At 36.9% G+C, this 17,552-nt stretch overlaps 1 protein-coding gene and 1 long non-coding RNA gene across 2 annotated transcripts; both read right to left on the bottom strand.

Annotated features, from left to right (window-relative positions):
• Nucleotides 1–9,949: 9,949 nt before the first annotated feature.
• Nucleotides 9,950–10,669, bottom strand: LOC111716054 (uncharacterized). The gene is made up of 2 exons (XR_002768405.1): nt 10,275–10,669; nt 9,950–10,129 (listed from the first exon to the last, which is right to left on the bottom strand). It is a non-coding gene; the product is annotated as an uncharacterized LOC111716054 (long non-coding RNA).
• Nucleotides 10,670–11,871: 1,202 nt separating this feature from the next.
• Nucleotides 11,872–16,997, bottom strand: LOC111716432 (uncharacterized). Its single transcript, XM_023491891.1, has 6 exons — nt 16,908–16,997; nt 15,267–15,355; nt 13,820–13,891; nt 12,869–13,380; nt 12,666–12,734; nt 11,872–12,291 (listed from the first exon to the last, which is right to left on the bottom strand). Exons 1-6 carry the CDS (start codon nt 16,940–16,942, stop codon nt 12,040–12,042), a joined length of 1,029 nt encoding a protein of 342 aa, XP_023347659.1. The 5' UTR covers nt 16,943–16,997; the 3' UTR covers nt 11,872–12,039.
• Between the last annotated feature and the right edge of the window lie 555 nt (nt 16,998–17,552).

Below are 17,552 nucleotides of genomic sequence, written 5' to 3' on the forward strand. Positions count from 1 at the left end.
AACACACAATATAACACAGGTAACTGAAGCAGATCAAATGGGTTGAGTTCTGTTCAGTACTGTATTTCAGCATATTCTGCAAGGAATAGATCCTTCAGCCATGCTTGACATGCTTAGTAATGTGATCAAGTTAAATCAGGACATAGATGCTCAATTGCTTTTAATAAAGTTCTCACAACATCATCAATGTTTCTTATCAAGGTTAATGACTTTGTTTTTGTGAGATCTTGAGTTGAAATCCAGTTCATTTTCTGAGGATATGCGGACAATATCACGTTTACTGCGCTTTATGGACTTTTTTGTGAATGAGTTCTGAGTAGTATACTCCAGTGTAATGCGTTGTCCTGAGATGGCTGTGACCAAACCATATTTCCACACTTGGTTCCTGATGTTCATTAGGTTTTCATCAATGAAGAACAAGGCTATGTCTCCAACATTCACTTTATCAGATGAAAACCATTTAGGTTTTGGAATGAGTAAATGCATCTGTTTGGATAATAATTTGTAGAATGTTACTTGTGCATCCTGTATTCTGTCTAATATCTGGGTTGGAGTACAGTCAAGGAGCAATGGACCTGTGATACTTCTGTAGTTATTACGACCAAGAAGTAAACGGTTAGGAGTTATAACAGTGTACTCGGGGGAGTTTACTGTTCTGGCAGATGCCCGGCAGATTGGCAAATTGTTGAGATGGTTACTGATAAGAGCGAAGCAAGTTTCCCAGTTTAGAAATGACATAAGGAAGTTTGCATTTCCCATCTTTTTCAGTAGGTCTTTGATAATAGCTATTTTCCTTTCAACTCTGCCTTGGCTTGAGTGAGCTTTGGGGGAGGAAACTGTAAGCTTGCATTTCATGGTGAATAGCTGGTTGTGCAAATCAGTGAAACTGAAACTGACATTAGCTAAAGCCTTCAGTTGACCGCCTGGGTCAACAAAGAGATAAGATGGGATTCCATACCTTGAGCTATGGCGTTGAATCCCTTGGAGAACTGATTGGGTAGACCAATCTTCCATTGCATAAATTCCAATGGCACCAGTAAGCAGACAGACTATGACAAGAGCAGGGGTTCTCATTGTTTGTCTTCCACTAAATCTGGATTTTGTGTGAAAATCTTCAGCAAGATCTAGCATCGCAAATGAGAAGGGTGGAGCCATAGTAAACCTTGCAACATTGTGGTTTTGCATTCCTTCCTCTAGTGTTACCTTCTTGAGGATCTTACAACGAATACAGTCTTTGATAATGGAAGTCTATTTTCCTTTCAACTCTGCCTTGGCTTGAGTGAGCTTTGGGGGAGGAAACTGTAAGCTTGCATTTCATGGTGAATAGCTGGTTGTGCAAATCAGTGAAACTGAAACTGACATTAGCTAAAGCCTTCAGTTGACCGCCTGGGTCAACAAAGAGATAAGATGGGATTCCATACCTTGAGCTATGGCGTTGAATCCCTTGGAGAACTGATTGGGTAGACCAATCTTCCATTGCATAAATTCCAATGGCACCAGTAAGCAGACAGACTATGACAAGAGCAGGGGTTCTCATTCTTTGTCTTCCACTAAATCTGGATTTTGTGTGAAAATCTTCAGCAAGATCTAGCATCGCAAATGAGAAGGGTGGAGCCATAGTAAACCTTGCAACATTGTGGTTTTGCATTCCTTCCTCTAGTGTTACCTTCTTGAGGATCTTACAACGAATACAGTCTTTGATAATGGAAGATAAAACTCTTCTGGCTTTAATTGGGTGAAATCTCTTAGATATTTCCAGAAGTGTGCTTTCAACGCCACCATGTGGCACAAGACTATGATGCACATGCAAAGAGAAGGCATAGAATATGTCTGATGAAGACATGACACAGGGAGAATGAAATGATATCATGTTGTTGTCAAGAAAATCCAGGTTAAGCATGTCCAAGTCATGCACCGAGATTCTTTGCTCATTTGAAATCCGTCCTTTGTAAAAGAGAATTCCAGATTGCTCATCTGTTTTGTAGTGCACAAGCTCCTTGGCACTCAAAGCTGATTTGCATTCTTTTGTTGCAATTACATTCCAGTAATTGTTGGTGATCTGGTCAATGGCATAATCACAGAGTTGAATTTGCCTTACAGATTCACCAGGAACTATTGGCTGTACAAAATCAAGTTGGGTACTGACATGTACAAGAGAATTGGTTACATGGGAATGGTTACGTAGTTGAGATCCGACCTCATTGCTATTCTGAAAAATGTCGTCTAAGTTTATCATTGAGTTGGAGTTTTCTGAGACGTTTAGAGAATTTGGTACAGAGATAGCAGATACTGGATCTACGAATTTCCAAGCTTGAACGTCTTGGCTTTCTGGTGAGGCAAGGGTTAGCAGACACAGGGGGCACTGCAGAGTTAAACTCTTCCTTACAGCATGATTTTCTGTTTTAAGATGAGTTTTATGAAGTAACTTCAGTGCAAATGTTGTGCAATATTCTAGGATTCTTAAGCTCTTGGCCCAGCCATGATGAATTACATCCACAAGGTATGTTGATGTACTAAGTGGTTTGGTAACTGGGAAATGATGATTTATATCCAATTCTCCATGTTTTATTTCATTAGAGTGCGGAGGTAAAATACATTCAGATAACCCTTTTGAGGCACATTCTGATGAGTAAAAGAACATGTTTGCAGTCTGCTGATTGTCTACTGGAATCTCATAGCTGGAAATGATAATTTCCTCCAGTAGATCTGTAGCTTCTGACTTGGACAATGATACATCTTCAAAATAGACAAGTGGCATGTCAGCTTTATCTTTTAGCATCCATGGGAAACCCTTTTGCCAAGTAGAGTTTGACTCAATATTACAAGGAGCTATATCACCTTTGGTGAGAATGTCTGCTGGATTGTGATGACCTGCTATGTGAGCTATGTCAACCACTGCAGTTGGGCCCAATCTATCCTTGATCCATCTTTTATAACGGTTGATTGTCAATACTTTGTTCTGAACATACACCTTATTTCGTGCTCTATCATTTGACACCCAGCACAGGCTAACAAGACAATCTGTTAGAAGATGGTAGGGATACAACAACTGCATATGCTAATTCTGCTGCAATAAGTAGGGCAAGTAGTTCATTTCTAGACATTAGTCGGGACTTAGATGTGAGAATACTGAAGGACCAGGTTCCTGTTTGTAGCTTGAAGCTAAGGTATACACATGCTCCTCCACAGTCTTGTGAACTGTCAGAACACACAATTAATCTGGGTTGCAGGGGAATACATGCGCTTTCAGGAACTGTGGAACGTGGGAATGATACTTTTGCTAGGTCTGGCCAATGCATAAATTTCTGAACCCAGAAATCCTTTTCAGTGCTTGGTAGAATATCTTTCCAATCTAAACCATTTAGTCTAGAGAGAGATCTCTTATAAAATGCTTTGATTGGTTCTGCTACACCTAGCGGATCAAATAATTCTCCACATTTTGCAGCTATGTGTTGGCGTGTCATGGATGATATTGAGGTACAGAGTTTCTTTATTTCGCTTGAGGTAGTAGCTGGAGTTTGGTTACTTGGCTTGCTTCCTCTCACTTTCTTGTGGAAATTTACCTCTGGGAGGTTTAGATGGAGAATATCAGATTCTGGTTTCCATTTATATCCCAAAGTAGTCATAGATATTCCATCCTTAGAAGCTTCTGGAGGTGGTGCTTCTCTACTGGATGCCACATATTTGGTGTCCATTCCTATGTGGTTCAGAATCTCTTTTACCTCTGTGATACCTTGTTCCAATTGTTCCTTAGTGAGTGCTCCTGAATTTAAGTCATCAACAAATGAGTCATTCATAAGAATATGTGCACCAATTGGGTGAGAGAGAATGTGATCCCTACCTGCTTGTTGAAAGACCACTCCTGCTTGATTTCCTGTTGGGCGAAGTCCATACCATCCACGCTTCATGTAGAAGACTTGAGGTTCTTTATTTGGCTGTAGACTGTCATGGTACAACAGGAGGGAGTATGGGATGCATTCAGGTTCTAAAAACATCTGATTGTATAATTTTTACACATCTGCACAAAAAATAAATGGTAATGATCTGGAACGTAGAAGGATTCCAAACATGTCTGGAAGTCCTTGATCTCCTTTGGCTAGGATTAGGTTGAGCATTGTGCTGCTAGGATCTACGACTAGTCTGCAGGGTGTGGACATAGACTCCTTTAAAACTGCTCTCCAAATGTGATAGTGATGAACTTCATTTACTTGAAGAATCTCTCTAAGCTCAGGTGGGGCACTGTCAAGAGGAGCTATGAAATCCAGGTTTATAAGTTCATTCATGGCATTTCTGATCTGTTCCTTGAATATCTCAGGTTTTTTGCATTGAGTGAAATAGACTTGTTTTGCCTGGTCTATGTTAGAATTCTTACCATGAAAGTGCTTTTTGAGAAATGGAACCGGATCACATGTAAATGGAAGTTTAATGAAGACTTTTTGATCTAAATAAGATATACGTACAGAATCCTCAATCAACTTTTGCTCTACTCTATCTCTTACACTTGATGATTTGAGAGTTGGTGATGACTTGCATTTCTGACAGTCCTCACAGTTTTCACATCTGTAATCAACAATAGGTTCATGTTGATCCATGATTTGGCGAAGTTTATCAAGACTGATTTTTGCCTTACCAAACATGTTGTAGCCAAAGCTTCCATTCTGAAGTTGACATCTGTGGATGCTGGAACAAGTGCACAATTGCAGAGATCTCTTTGGGATTGCATTGTTTGGGATCAATGAGGCAAAATCCAGGTTTTCGTCTGCTAACGGAGTAGACTCAATCTGTTCAGTTTGATAAGAACTAATGGGAAGAGAAAGAGGTCTCAGAATTTCAGGTTCTGTGTCTAAAGACAACCATGGAGAGCCTTGGTATGCAGATACTAGTTCTGCCATCATAACTGTGAGCTGGTTAACAGAAAATTTAGAGAATGATTTGTTAACAGCTGTTATTATCTTGTGAGTGCCACCATATGCAATGGAAGATCCGTGTACGTCCTTGAATGGACATCGAAATGAGGCAATACCACTTGGAAGAGAAGTGATAATTTTTGGGACTAATTCAGGGATTTTGAACCCAAAAAGTATGTCAGAATCCTTTCCTCCTATGTGGGGGGGAAGAAGTTCCTTGGATCCTGGTTTCTTTGAGTTTCTGTACTCTTTGTTAACTGATTGCCAATTGTAGACAGGAAATTCTGAAGTAATTGATTCCATTCCTTGGAAAACAAGTTCCCAGAAGTTTCCACTGTTGTCTGGACCTAATGAGCAGCTGTAGACTCCATAGTTGGTCCACATGCTCATGTTTGAGATGCCTGAAATTCGTTGGTTTTCAGGATCAATAGTTTTGAAACTAGAAGCTTCAGCAAACTCACCTTTAACCAAATTACCAGATGCTCCTGTATCATAAAAGCATAAAGCATCTTCTGAACCAATGTTCAAGAGTTGGAACACATACACACAATCCTCTGAAGGTTCTGTTAAAAGAGAGGAAGGGGATGCAGGCAATCCAGTATGCGTGTCATACACTGGGATTTTAGCCTTTGGATTCAAGGTTGATTTGGAAGGGGGTTTCTTAGAGAGTGAGTTGTTGTGAACTTTGGGTTTCATGTTAGCTATATTAAACATCGGTTTTAGCTTTTCAATGAGACCTCTGTCTATCACTTTAAGATAAGCTTGTAGAATAGATATTGCTTCAGTAAGCTTAGGACGCGAATGATTTTTTGTGCATGTTAAGATACAAGGGATTCTCCTGAGTTTACCTGGATTTTTCTCACACTCACTACAAGTGAATCCTGTAGGAAGAGATGCTATACAGGATTTCTTTGAGAGTTTTAGACAACTGGGTTGAAGGAAAGTCCAGCAGGCTAATGCAGATTTGCACAGATCGTGCCTACCAGTATTATCAGTTTCAAGGAATTGCTTACACCTGCCTAACTCATGTTGGACTGGTTTGTCATGCATTGGACAAGGAAAGACCAGTTGTTTAGAATTTGGCTGGGCTGAATTGTATCCTGTAACAGGCTGAGATGTTGTCTCATTGGAACCTGCAGAAGGATTACCTGAAATGTGCGTGGATTTTGCTGGTAAGTTATGCTCTTTTAGAGATCTAATGTTATTAGATGTATCTAATTGTCTCCATTTGAGGTCTATGATGTCTTTGAGTATGTCAAAGTATCGTTTGCCACTGGGGCGAGATTTAGAAGATTCAATCTCAATGCGCTTGGAGAAAATTTCAATAATCTCATTAGGGAGGTTGCTCAAAACTGTTTTCACATAAGTTGAATTAAAGATTGCCCCATTGATCTCTTCTTGATTTATGAGGTCAGATATGTTCATGGATTCAACTTGGAGAAGAGTTTGAGCGACCTGCTTGTAATAAGCTATCTTAGACGATTCCTGAGAAGACGGATGTCTTAATTGTGAGATAGATCTGAGCTTGGATTCAGCTACAAACCTTAAATCACCATATCTAGAAAGAAGATGATCTTTAATCTTTTCTATGTCATCCTTAAATGATGCAACTTCCTTTCGAACAGAATCGGATAGGTAAGTTGTATACATTAACGTTGCCTGGTCTCTAGGTGAGCACGAAGGCTCTGCGAAGCGCAAGAACGTATCTAGGAATGCATAGATGGTATCATCTTCAGGAGAACCAGAGAAGGGTTGCAAATCTATTTTTCCACTAAGAAGATTTTTCTCAGAGGACAGGTGTAGATGATGTTTGCGTTTCTGCTGGTTTAAAGAACGCTCGAAAAGACGTACTGAAGACAGAGTGTCTTCAATATAGTTTAGAACGGATTCGTCAGAAATTAGAAATTTCTCAAGTTTTTTCTCAAGTAAGCGAAAGTCGTCACGCAGGTTCAAGAGTGTAGGAAGATCATAAGTGTTTATCTCAATAACTTGACTTCTATTCTGAATTTTGGTGAAATCCAAGTCAGTTATTTGAGTGATTAGCCCTCCACATGCATATATCTTTCGCTTCAAACGTTTGACTTGTTCATCTGAAGCAGAGTTCCCTTGATTAGCAGAGCCTCTCTTTAAAGGAACAGGTTGGAGTTTTTTGCGTGGTGCAGGGGTTGGAGTTCTGCTTTGGCTGTCTTGTGATGACTCTTCATCTGAGCTGCTGGAGCTTCCAGCTGGTAGCAAGATCATGGGAGACTCCGTTTGCACATGTGTGGATGACACAATTCTTGATGGGATGGGTTTAGGGACTTTATTTCCACTTGTGTTTGACAGTTGGGAGGACAGTTTACTGGTAGTCTTCTCTATTTCTTGCAGCTGCTGAGAAAGACCTCGGATTACTGAAGACATAGAGTTGAAGCTGGTTGCAAATTTATCAAAATCAGAGTCCATAGATGAGGTAAACTCTTCCAGTGCATTAATCTTTTTAGTAATGGGCACAAACTGATCCAGTTGTGGTGAAATAGAAGACATACTTTGGATTAGTAAGTTCATTTCTTTTTCCATTTGTAGGATGGCCTTGTTTAACTTGCCTTTCTCCTGGATACATTTGATATGCACATGAGCATACTCAGAAGATACCTGATTCACAGTGTGCTGGAGGATGCGTTTTTCAGCCTCAGTAATACATTTGATCATGTCCTGATGAATTTTATCTTGAGTAGACTTTGACTGATCAGAAATTAGGTTATTGAGGTTGCTTACTGCTCTAGCTAAGTCTTCATTGGTTGCATACATCTGCGGTTCTTCAATCATTGAAGTTGAATTAGTGGAATTAGTCTTCCTTCTTGGTGAGGTTACCGGAGGAAGTTGCAGGTTACGAGTTTTGATTTCTAGCTTGATTTCCTTTCCCAATTCCAATATAGTGCTAATACAGGTGTTGACGGTGAGCTCAAAATCAAACAGGTTTATTTCTGCAGGGTTTAACAATTTGAGGTGTAGAGTATCTAGGTAGTCTCTGTACTCTATGAGCTGAGAATCAGAGAAGTGGGGCAGGTTTACAATTTTTGATCTGATTTTAGCTAGTTTGCTTTGAATTTTGTCCAAATACTTGGCTCCGTTTTCAAAATTACGAATGCTAGATCTGATGGTTCTTGAGTTTTGGGACAGCTGGAAGCTTTGATTTGGATTAATACTTTCATGGAAGACTGATTGAAATGCAGTGTCAGTACCATCATCCAATACATCAGTTTCTCTTCTTTCTTCAGTGGTGATAATAGTGTTGGTTTCAGAGTGATGTCTTCTGTATGTAGTGGAAGAATCTGAACGAGATGAATTTCTTATAAAGTCTTTCAGAGCTGAGACAGGAAGTATATGCATTGCATCTACAGAGCCACGAGGCGGTGGGCTTGGATCTTTTGCACTAAGGGAGGAAATTCCTGGCAAAGCACGCTGAGAGTTATGAAGAAATCCATTTGGAGGAGGCGGTGTATGTGATTCTATTACATTCTGGTTTGCAGAATTGGGATTAATAGCACATGCAAGATTCAAGGGATTGCCTTGAAGAAGATGATCACCAAGAGATGTAAGGGCTGACTTGTGTTGTGTAGAAGGGTAGTTATGTTGACTAGATTGAGTATCTATACTGTCTGTTCCATCATGTCCTATCATGTTACTCGACTTTTCTGATAAGGTTTCACATGAGGATTGGGGTGGATGTGAGTTTGGTTCTTGAAGAAAACCATTAGCAGCTGCACTGGTTCTAGGATGAGTATTAAATCCCATGTTGTCCCAAAAAAGAGATGTATCTGTATGAGTAGGTGTGGGCACATCTAAGCTTTCAGTGCTTAAACCCATCATATTTCCAATAACAGACACTGGACGTGAACCAGGAGATAGTTCATAACTTTGCATTAATGAACGAATTCTTGGATTAATAACTCTATGTGGAGAAAGAAAGGGTGAGACCTGTCTGGCCAGCCCACGAGGTGCAGGACGTGGAGAGTTCTGCATAGTTAGTGCATTGAACTGATCTATGGGCCATATGTTGGGAACTGGTTGATTATCAGACCTAGTTCTCATGCTCACATGGTTAGACCTTTACATTGGTATAAATGTATTACATTAGAATATTACATTATTAGAACACATAAAAGTTAAAATGAATACATATTAAATAGAGAAAACTATCTTTAAGCAACCATATCCATCTCTAATTGTTGACGTACATTCATAGTAAGCATTTAGCAATGATCTAAAGGTTTACTTGGATGCCTCAACAATAGAGGAAATGTTTATCAGATGTGTAGTTATTTATAAATATTCACTACAATGCCCATCTATACTGAATGATGCACATCTCTACTTAGAATATGCATGAACTGTATTATTAAACTAGAAACCAGTCGGAAGGTGTTTAGTTAATAATAGTTACATTAATAGACAACAAGGGGAAATGAGTTGCACTATTAATAAAAGTTTGTACATCTTTTTGCCAGAACTGAAATTAGACGTTAATTAATGTATATATATATGCTCGGTGCTAAATGTGATATTATGGCACTAATTGTAGTTTTTCTACTTGGATAGAATATAATTCATGCTCCTTTGTACTCTATGTTTGTACTCCATGGCTAGATGTACGTATATATGTGCTTAGAGTTATGCACTTTGAGTACTTTTGGGCGTTTGTAATCCTAATCTATTCTAGATGGTTACAAAGCCTTGATTTGTTACAGATTCATTGCACAGCAGGATTCCCGGTAATGGAAATAATTAATATTCCGAAATTAAGTTTTTTAAGAATTAATTAATATTCAGAATTTCGAAAACGGGTATAAGAGATCGAAATAATATTCAGAATTCCGAAAACGGATAGAAATCGAAATAATATTCAGAATTCCGAAAACGGATAGAAATCGAAATAATATTCAGAATTGTCGTACAGACTAGATTTAGTTTATAGAGGATAATCATTTCTATACGTAAAAAACCTCTTTAATAAATCAGAATAATTCAGTGCATTCACTGGTAGAGAAAATACAGCTGTGCAATAAATTTGTACAATAATTTATTTCAGTGTAAAATAACATAAAAACGACTTTGACCTTTCCAAGAGGGTTGGCGAGGTCGTCATTGCTCCTATACATCAACCTCTCAGGACGCAGAGAGATGAAGTATGAAGGGGGGGGAGGGGGAGAGAGGAAACGCCCACTCAGCCTCTACCGGAGATTCTAAATAATAGAATAATATTAACGACGATTGGCCATGTACTTTATAGTAAACCCTGAAACTATAGAAAACATCAAGAATAGAAAATGTAATCTTGTAATATCGATTTATGTGAAATGGGCTTTAATTAGTGTATGTATTATATACCTGAATATTAATTCTGATTTACCAAGCAGCAGACTTTTGTCAACTGAGACCTAAATCTGGCTCAGAGCATACTGCAGTACAGTGTACAGTGCATACAGTACATGTTTATTTTAGTAATCAGGTTTCTGTATATTCATCCTTCTCCAGGGTTCTACTAATACAGGAAGGGGGTCGAAATATTTGGTTCAATTTCTTCATGTATGTACAGTTTGTACAACAAATTATGGGATGCTTGTAACACATTGTAGGTCGAAACAGCGCTCAGACAAGAAGGAAACCAAGTTCCTAGTTCCTAACGATGGGCCAGTAAATTTTGCAGCTGTTATTGATGATTATCTGAACGTGATTAAATGTAGCCTTGGTCATTTCATGGGTCGAGTATTTTTTAGGACGGACTCCTGCTGCATATGCTGACCAGCCTATGGGGAAAAATCTTGTAAGTAAAGTGCCATATGAAATGGCAAAAATTCTTGGTCTAGATAATCCATTATCTTTTACATTTCATTCTCTACGACGCTCGTCCGCCACAGCAGCAGCTGACAGCGGAGCATCCGTTCAACAGCTTATGGATTTTTATGGATGGTCTAATCTGAGCATGCCTCAAGAATATGTATCATCCAGCAAAGCTTCTGTAAAATCCATGGCTGATAAACTTCAAGGACCTAATAATCAAGTAGAAAAAACAGAGGTTAGCGAAGTCAGTATAGAGAATATTGGAAAGTGTTCCTTAGCTTCACCTCCTCAGAGTAGAAAGCCCTTTGTGATTCAAAATGCAGACAAAATAGTAATTATCGAACATTTTTATGGGAACAACTTTACAATGTAATTATGTAAACCCGAAAAGAATATAATATATTAATAATATAATATATTTGATGACAGCTCAATAGAGCTGTATGTTCATGTTTTGATCTTTCCTGGATCAAATATTAAACTAGGTGTAGTTTACTTGTTTCAACTATTTTATTCAAAATTGATTGAGAGAGTGATAAATGTAAATATAAAATTAAATTAGAGAACTATTTATTTGATAAATCTGTATGGATCATAGGGAGGATAAGTAATTATCCTCCCTGTAAATAGGGAGGATAAGTAATTATCCTCCCTGTAAAGAGGGAGGATAAGTAATTATCCTCCCTGTAAATAGGGAGGATAAGTAATTATCCTCCCTGGAAATAAAAAAGGAGGGAATTAAAGGTTGGTTATTTCGTTGAACAGCAAAGCACAATGGAACTTTTTTCTATTTTCTTCTAAATGTATATCTCAAAAAATAATCTAAAAAACGTAAATACAAAATAATCACAGTTAATATGTAAAAAATGATTAATTCAAAAAATACATATATTACTTATTAGCGAAATAAAAAATTGATACATCACGAACTTTCGACCTAATTTCAAGTAACCCTTCGTTTAATAGTTAATAGACGGATTCTAAAAGGGACCCTTTTAAACCATTATCTTATTATTAACAATGAAGAAGATATTGTCGATTTCTATTTGGAAAATATATTCGTTCATCAATATTATTCTTTTTGTCGCCAACAATTTAATTGATCAATTTTTAGCCAAAAAAAACCGTTTTTCTCATTCATTATTGATCAGACAAAGTTCTAAAGAGTACTGTTGTGAATAGGACTATTTACATGTAGACTCACTTGAAATTACACTCAACCTTAACAGACTAATGTGATACAGTGACACGAAGAACATGGTAATATAAGAAAGGTTTGATTCATCTCAACTGTGGATGATTTTCTGTACAATTATTCTGAATCTGGAACTGCTAGGAAGAAGTTGAACTGGTTGGGACGAGTAGTTGAACTATCTCCAGGTCCAGGATTAATCTGCTCCGGTTCCAGTAGATCCGTGAACCTGAACTTAGGATTAATATCAGGGATGCTGTTTGAGCTTGCTGCTACAGCAGCCTGGAGATCGGTCGGAGCAGCTGCAGAGAAATCCAGTTTGTTGATCTCTCCATCATCTACATCTTTCTTGTCCCTGCTGTTTGTTTCATCCTTGTAATTACACATTTTATAATAGTTTTTAATAACAAATTTATCTTAAAAGGGACTGTATGAGTAATTTCAAGTAATCCTCCATGCAAAGATGGCAATGCCCGATTTTCAAAAGTTCCCCTGGAAACCATAATCTGATCCAACTGTATAAGATAACGTTGTTTTTGTTTAGCTTGAAAAGCGTTTAATTCTGATAACTTTACATTGCTTCTCATTTTCAAGAAAAATGTGAATCACCTTCCCAGAAAAATCGCAAATGAAAATAACCAGTTTAAAGATACAAAAAAACATGGATATCTAATTCATACTTGATCAGACAAAGTCATCATAGAGGGTCACTTGAAATCACGCGGACAGTCCCTTTAAAAAATTACCTTTTTCGGAAATTTGAGTTTGATTTTGAAGCGTGGTCTCCTTGTTGAGGGGCCAGGGGTTCCTCCAATCTATTAAAAATTATTTGTAAGAAATATCTTTTTCGTGTTTTAGATTTTCTCTCAATCAGAAAATATCTTTATATACTCAAAAATAATTGCTGTTTAAAAGGTTTTTATAAAAAGTATATTTCATCCTCAAATACCTCTGTGTATGAGTCTGTAAACGGATCAAGAACTTTGGGATTATCTGTGAAAATCTTTGGGACTCTTGAAACTTCAGTAGTGGTGGATAGAGTTGAACTACTTGGGGTAGTAGCTGCAGGAGTAGTAGTTGGTGGAGTAGTAGTTGAGGTTCTTGTTGATGCTCTCGGAGAATTGGAACGTGTCTTTGCTTGAGCATTGTAAATCTGATCAAACTGTTCTTTCTGGCTTAAAACTGGCGTAGCTTCAGCAGTTGGCTGAATTTGTGGATTTCCATAATGGCCGTTTCCCAACCCCTGCATTCCTGCCGGGACAAACTTTGGTTCAAAGATCACAGTTTCAGCATCAGGATCAATTTCTGAACCAGCTTCTCCATGGTGCGAGGCATCAGAAAAAGTAGCTTCTCCGTGGTATGAAGCATCAGGAAAAGCAGCTGAGTGTTGAGTAGAATCTGGGAAAGCTGCTCCAAAATCAGCCCCAAAGAATTCTCCTTCAAACTGCTGAACCTCATTTTCTGATTTATAAAAAAATAAATGTAAATAAAATGGATAATAAGGATAAAATAAATCAAAACCACATAAAGAAATGTTCCATTTTTATCGGACAATACATATATGCTTTGAAGAACCGGACCCAAATTCTGCTTACATCATAATTCTTCGAAATTTGTTGAATTTCATTGTTCTAATTTGAAAACTTGTTGCTACTCAGTTGAATTTGGCCACGATGTGCACCAACAAATTTCTTTAGATGAAAATTTGGCTTTTCTTGTTCGCGAAAACCTTAATGTTCCAATTATTTATTTTAAATGTTCCAGTATGCCAAATGATGACTCAGGCTGCAATTGTTTAAAATGATTTTTTTTGCCGAAAGGCTTATTTTTTAAATTTTGTTAAAAAAACAGGGAGGAGGCACATCTCCCCCCCCCCTCCCCCCTTCACTGCTATATTTACCTAGCTGACGAAATATTTCTGCATCAGATTTGGAGAACAGGTCTGCTGTCTGGTACAGGGAACTTTCAAAATCTAAACATGTACAGGGTTAACCACAAAGAATGAGACTCTAAAGACGACATAAAACTCCTCATATATAAATTTTCCAAGGTGGTCTAATTCTTATGCCTTATCTTACAGATGTTTACTTGACACTAGCTGAAGGTCCCGGCGTTGCCCGTGAAAAAAAATTGAAAAAATTTGAAACAAAAAATTTAGAACTTTTTTAGCTTGTGACACCCCCCGGCCATCCATGAGTGTGAACAAACAATTTAATCCATTCGGTTCAGCCGTTTGGCCGGCTATAGGCAGCATATATATGAATTTCTTGTTTTATTATATAGATTTTTAATGATTGAAAAAGAAAGAAACCATGAGGAAGAGAATCATAAATATAAGAAAACAGACGGTATGAATTTTTTACAATCGTCTCAAAATTTTTTTGTATCGCAAATTATTTGCAATGCTGAAATTAATGTTTGTAAATATCAGTGCTATAAATCAACAGACTAATAAACCGTGTAAAAATTGTTATTCAGAAATTGGAAGAAAAACTGATTTTCGCGGTTTTTCAAAATTACAGAATATTTGGCTCTCCGCTTCTCTTTGTCTAACTTTTCCATTCTTTATGTAAATTATTAATTGAAGGTAAGATTTTTCTAGTTTTCAAAACCTGCCTAAAGGGACTAGTGACGTATTTTTAAGTGAATCTCCATTTACACAGTGGCGTGCATGGTTAACAACGGTCCCATTTAAATCCTCGTTTTTGTATCTCAGTTAGCAAAACAGGGATAACTCAATAAATTATAATTAAGCCGCAGGTGTAAAGGGTACCAATGTGAATCGGACTTGCCTATCTTTAAATAAATACTTGAAATTGCGTCGTACAGTCCTATTAATACAATTACAAAACTGTTATTGTACCGTAATTTATTGAAGCGGAAAATCAAAATGAGAGTTGCCAAGTTTCTAAAGAATAATCATGCATTTAATTTAGATCTGGTTAAAATACGTAGATTAGGCGTAGAAGGGGAAGGGGGTTAGGAGAAGGGGGGTACGTAGAATGAGAAAGGGGGGTACATAAAATGAGAAGGGGGTACGTAGAATGAGAAGGGGGTACGTAGAATAAGAAGGGGGTTACGTAGAAGGAGAAGGGGGTCACGTAGAAGGAGAATTGGGTCACGTAGAAGGAGAAGGGTTAAAGTATAGTATTACCTGCTGGTTAAAGTATATTATTACCCTGCTGATTAAAGTCTATTATTACCCTGCTGGTTAAAGTATATCCTGCTGGTTAAAGTATATTATTACCCTGCTGGTTGAAATATATTATTACCCTGCTGGTTAAAGTATATTTTTTCCCTGCTGGTTAAAGTATATTATTACCCTGCTGGTTAAAGTATATTATTACCCTGCTGGTTAAAGTTGTCCAGTTTTGTGAAGAAAGCTTGTGAAAAGAAATCTGTAGATGCAGTTGTACATAGCGTACACCAACCACAACTAAACCAAGTAATTAACATACAGTAGGAACCATAAAACTGTGTAATAGGAAGACGACAATCATACTTACGTTAATATTTGCGCTAATGTTAAAAATTTTTGTTTTAGAACAACAGATATATAAGGTTGTCTTTATAACTCACAGTTTTAGGTGTCCAACTGTAGAGCTATATTTAAATCATATTTGATTCCCAATATCAGAAAGGATAAGAATCTGTTTATATAATTTTTGTAGATTTCAATTTAAGACGTTATTGATAATAGCCTCGTCTAAAATTTAAATCTTTAGAAATAAAAAATTGGAGGAATTTTCTTCCGATTTTCTCTGATTTAGATGAAGAATTATTTAGATTAAGAATCAAAACGACGAAAAATTTGTCTGAAACCAAGGTTGAAAGGTTAAAAGAGTGTTGTTGTGAATGAGGCATGCAACGCTTTAAATTAATGGTCACTTAAAATTGCAATTATAAAATTCGTTAGATTCTTTTAGTTGAAAATATTGCTTAAGTCTTCATACATTAGGGCTGGGCCCGTTCCAACTTTTTTCAAGCCGTTATAGTTACAGTTTTAGTTCCAACCGTTAAAAAATGTCTGGCAGCCGTATAGTTTTAAAGGTAAGTACGGAACGTTCGTTTCATTAACGGTATTTTCCGTTTTTAAAGGTTACCGTTAGTTAAAGATCTCAGTTTTATTTAAGGCGTTAACAAAAGATTTTTCAACAAACGTGGCGCCAGCAGTTAACGGTTGTTTTATCAATTAACGGCGTTAGCTGTTCAGAAATTGCACATGCATGAACGGCACAAGCAATGGCAATTTACTTTAATTTTCGAAAATTTTAGAATTAAGATAATATCAAATCTGGAGCAATTTCCCGTTTTTTTAAATTAGTAATTTTAACGGACATTTTCGGCCATTTCAATGATTTAATATTTTTTTGCTAATCATAGTGCTTTAGAAGTAAAAACTAGACACCGTTTAAAGACACAATCTAAATATCTTACAGGATGTACCACTGAAACCTGAAGACTAAAAGACAACTTAAATAAAGCCCATCTCTGTCTTTTCTATCTTTAAATACAACTTAGCAGCATATCATATGATTTTCAAACTTTAGTTGTATCTTAAACAGAACTTAAGCGTGATTTTAAATGACCCTCCATGCAAAGGTGGCAATGCCCGATTCACAACGATACTTTTAAAAGCTTTAATTCTGATCAATTATGAAATAGATATCAATATTTATAATTTTGAAAACTGATTATTTTCAATTGTGATTTCTCTACAAAAGTGTTTTGCGAATTTTTACTGCTAGGAGTTATCTTAATTAAAAACATTTAACCCTGGAAAACGACGATATCTTCCACTTTATTGATAAGATATAGGTTTCTAGTGTAACGTTGTGAATCAGGCATTGCCATTTTTACATGGAGAGACACTTGAAATTACGATCACAGTCCCTTTAATATCTTAATATTCTCAGCTTATTTGATAAAATTAGAAAGCTAAACAAAATTCGCAATTTTTTCATAAAATGAAAATGAATTAAAGATACCTGATAATGATTAGAATAATATGTTTAAGATTCATTTTTAGAAATTATTTTAAATCCGAATTATTCCAGTCTTGATGAATAAAACTAGTGGACTGCGAAGCTGAGAAATTATTCAAAGAGGGGGCACTCGTTCGCTGAATTCATGCGTCATACATACATAACAGAATTCTTCTAACAGCATATTCATTAATAAATAAACAACATCAAATCCTTTTCAATAATTGAAAAGTCTTGCCAGCTTCAAGTCAATTTAAAGTATAAGAATATTATTATTAGACTGAATAAAAAACCTGGATATGTAAGTAAATTTGTATATGAACCGAATCATGCAGGGGAGGCCCGTGAGACCCAATAAACTGTGGAAACCCAGGGAATACGGTAGCAGCCAACCTCTAATGACCTCACAACGACCTAAAATTACTTAAAATGACCTCCAAAATGAAAATTTTTTTATATGGCTTTGTGTATCCAACAAAAGCTAGGAACCCATATAATACGGAAGTGGGAACAAACCTAGTGCTTGACCCTCTAATGACCTCTAACGAGTAACGACCTTTAACAACCTAAAATGACCTCCAAAATGAAAATGTTTTAACTATGGTTTTATGCATATCTAACAAAAGCTAGAAATGAATATGTAGACGA

Source organism: Eurytemora carolleeae, unplaced genomic scaffold (genome assembly GCF_000591075.1).
Source record: "Eurytemora carolleeae unplaced genomic scaffold, Eaff_2.0 scaffold24, whole genome shotgun sequence".
NCBI lineage: Eukaryota > Metazoa > Arthropoda > Copepoda > Calanoida > Temoridae > Eurytemora > Eurytemora carolleeae.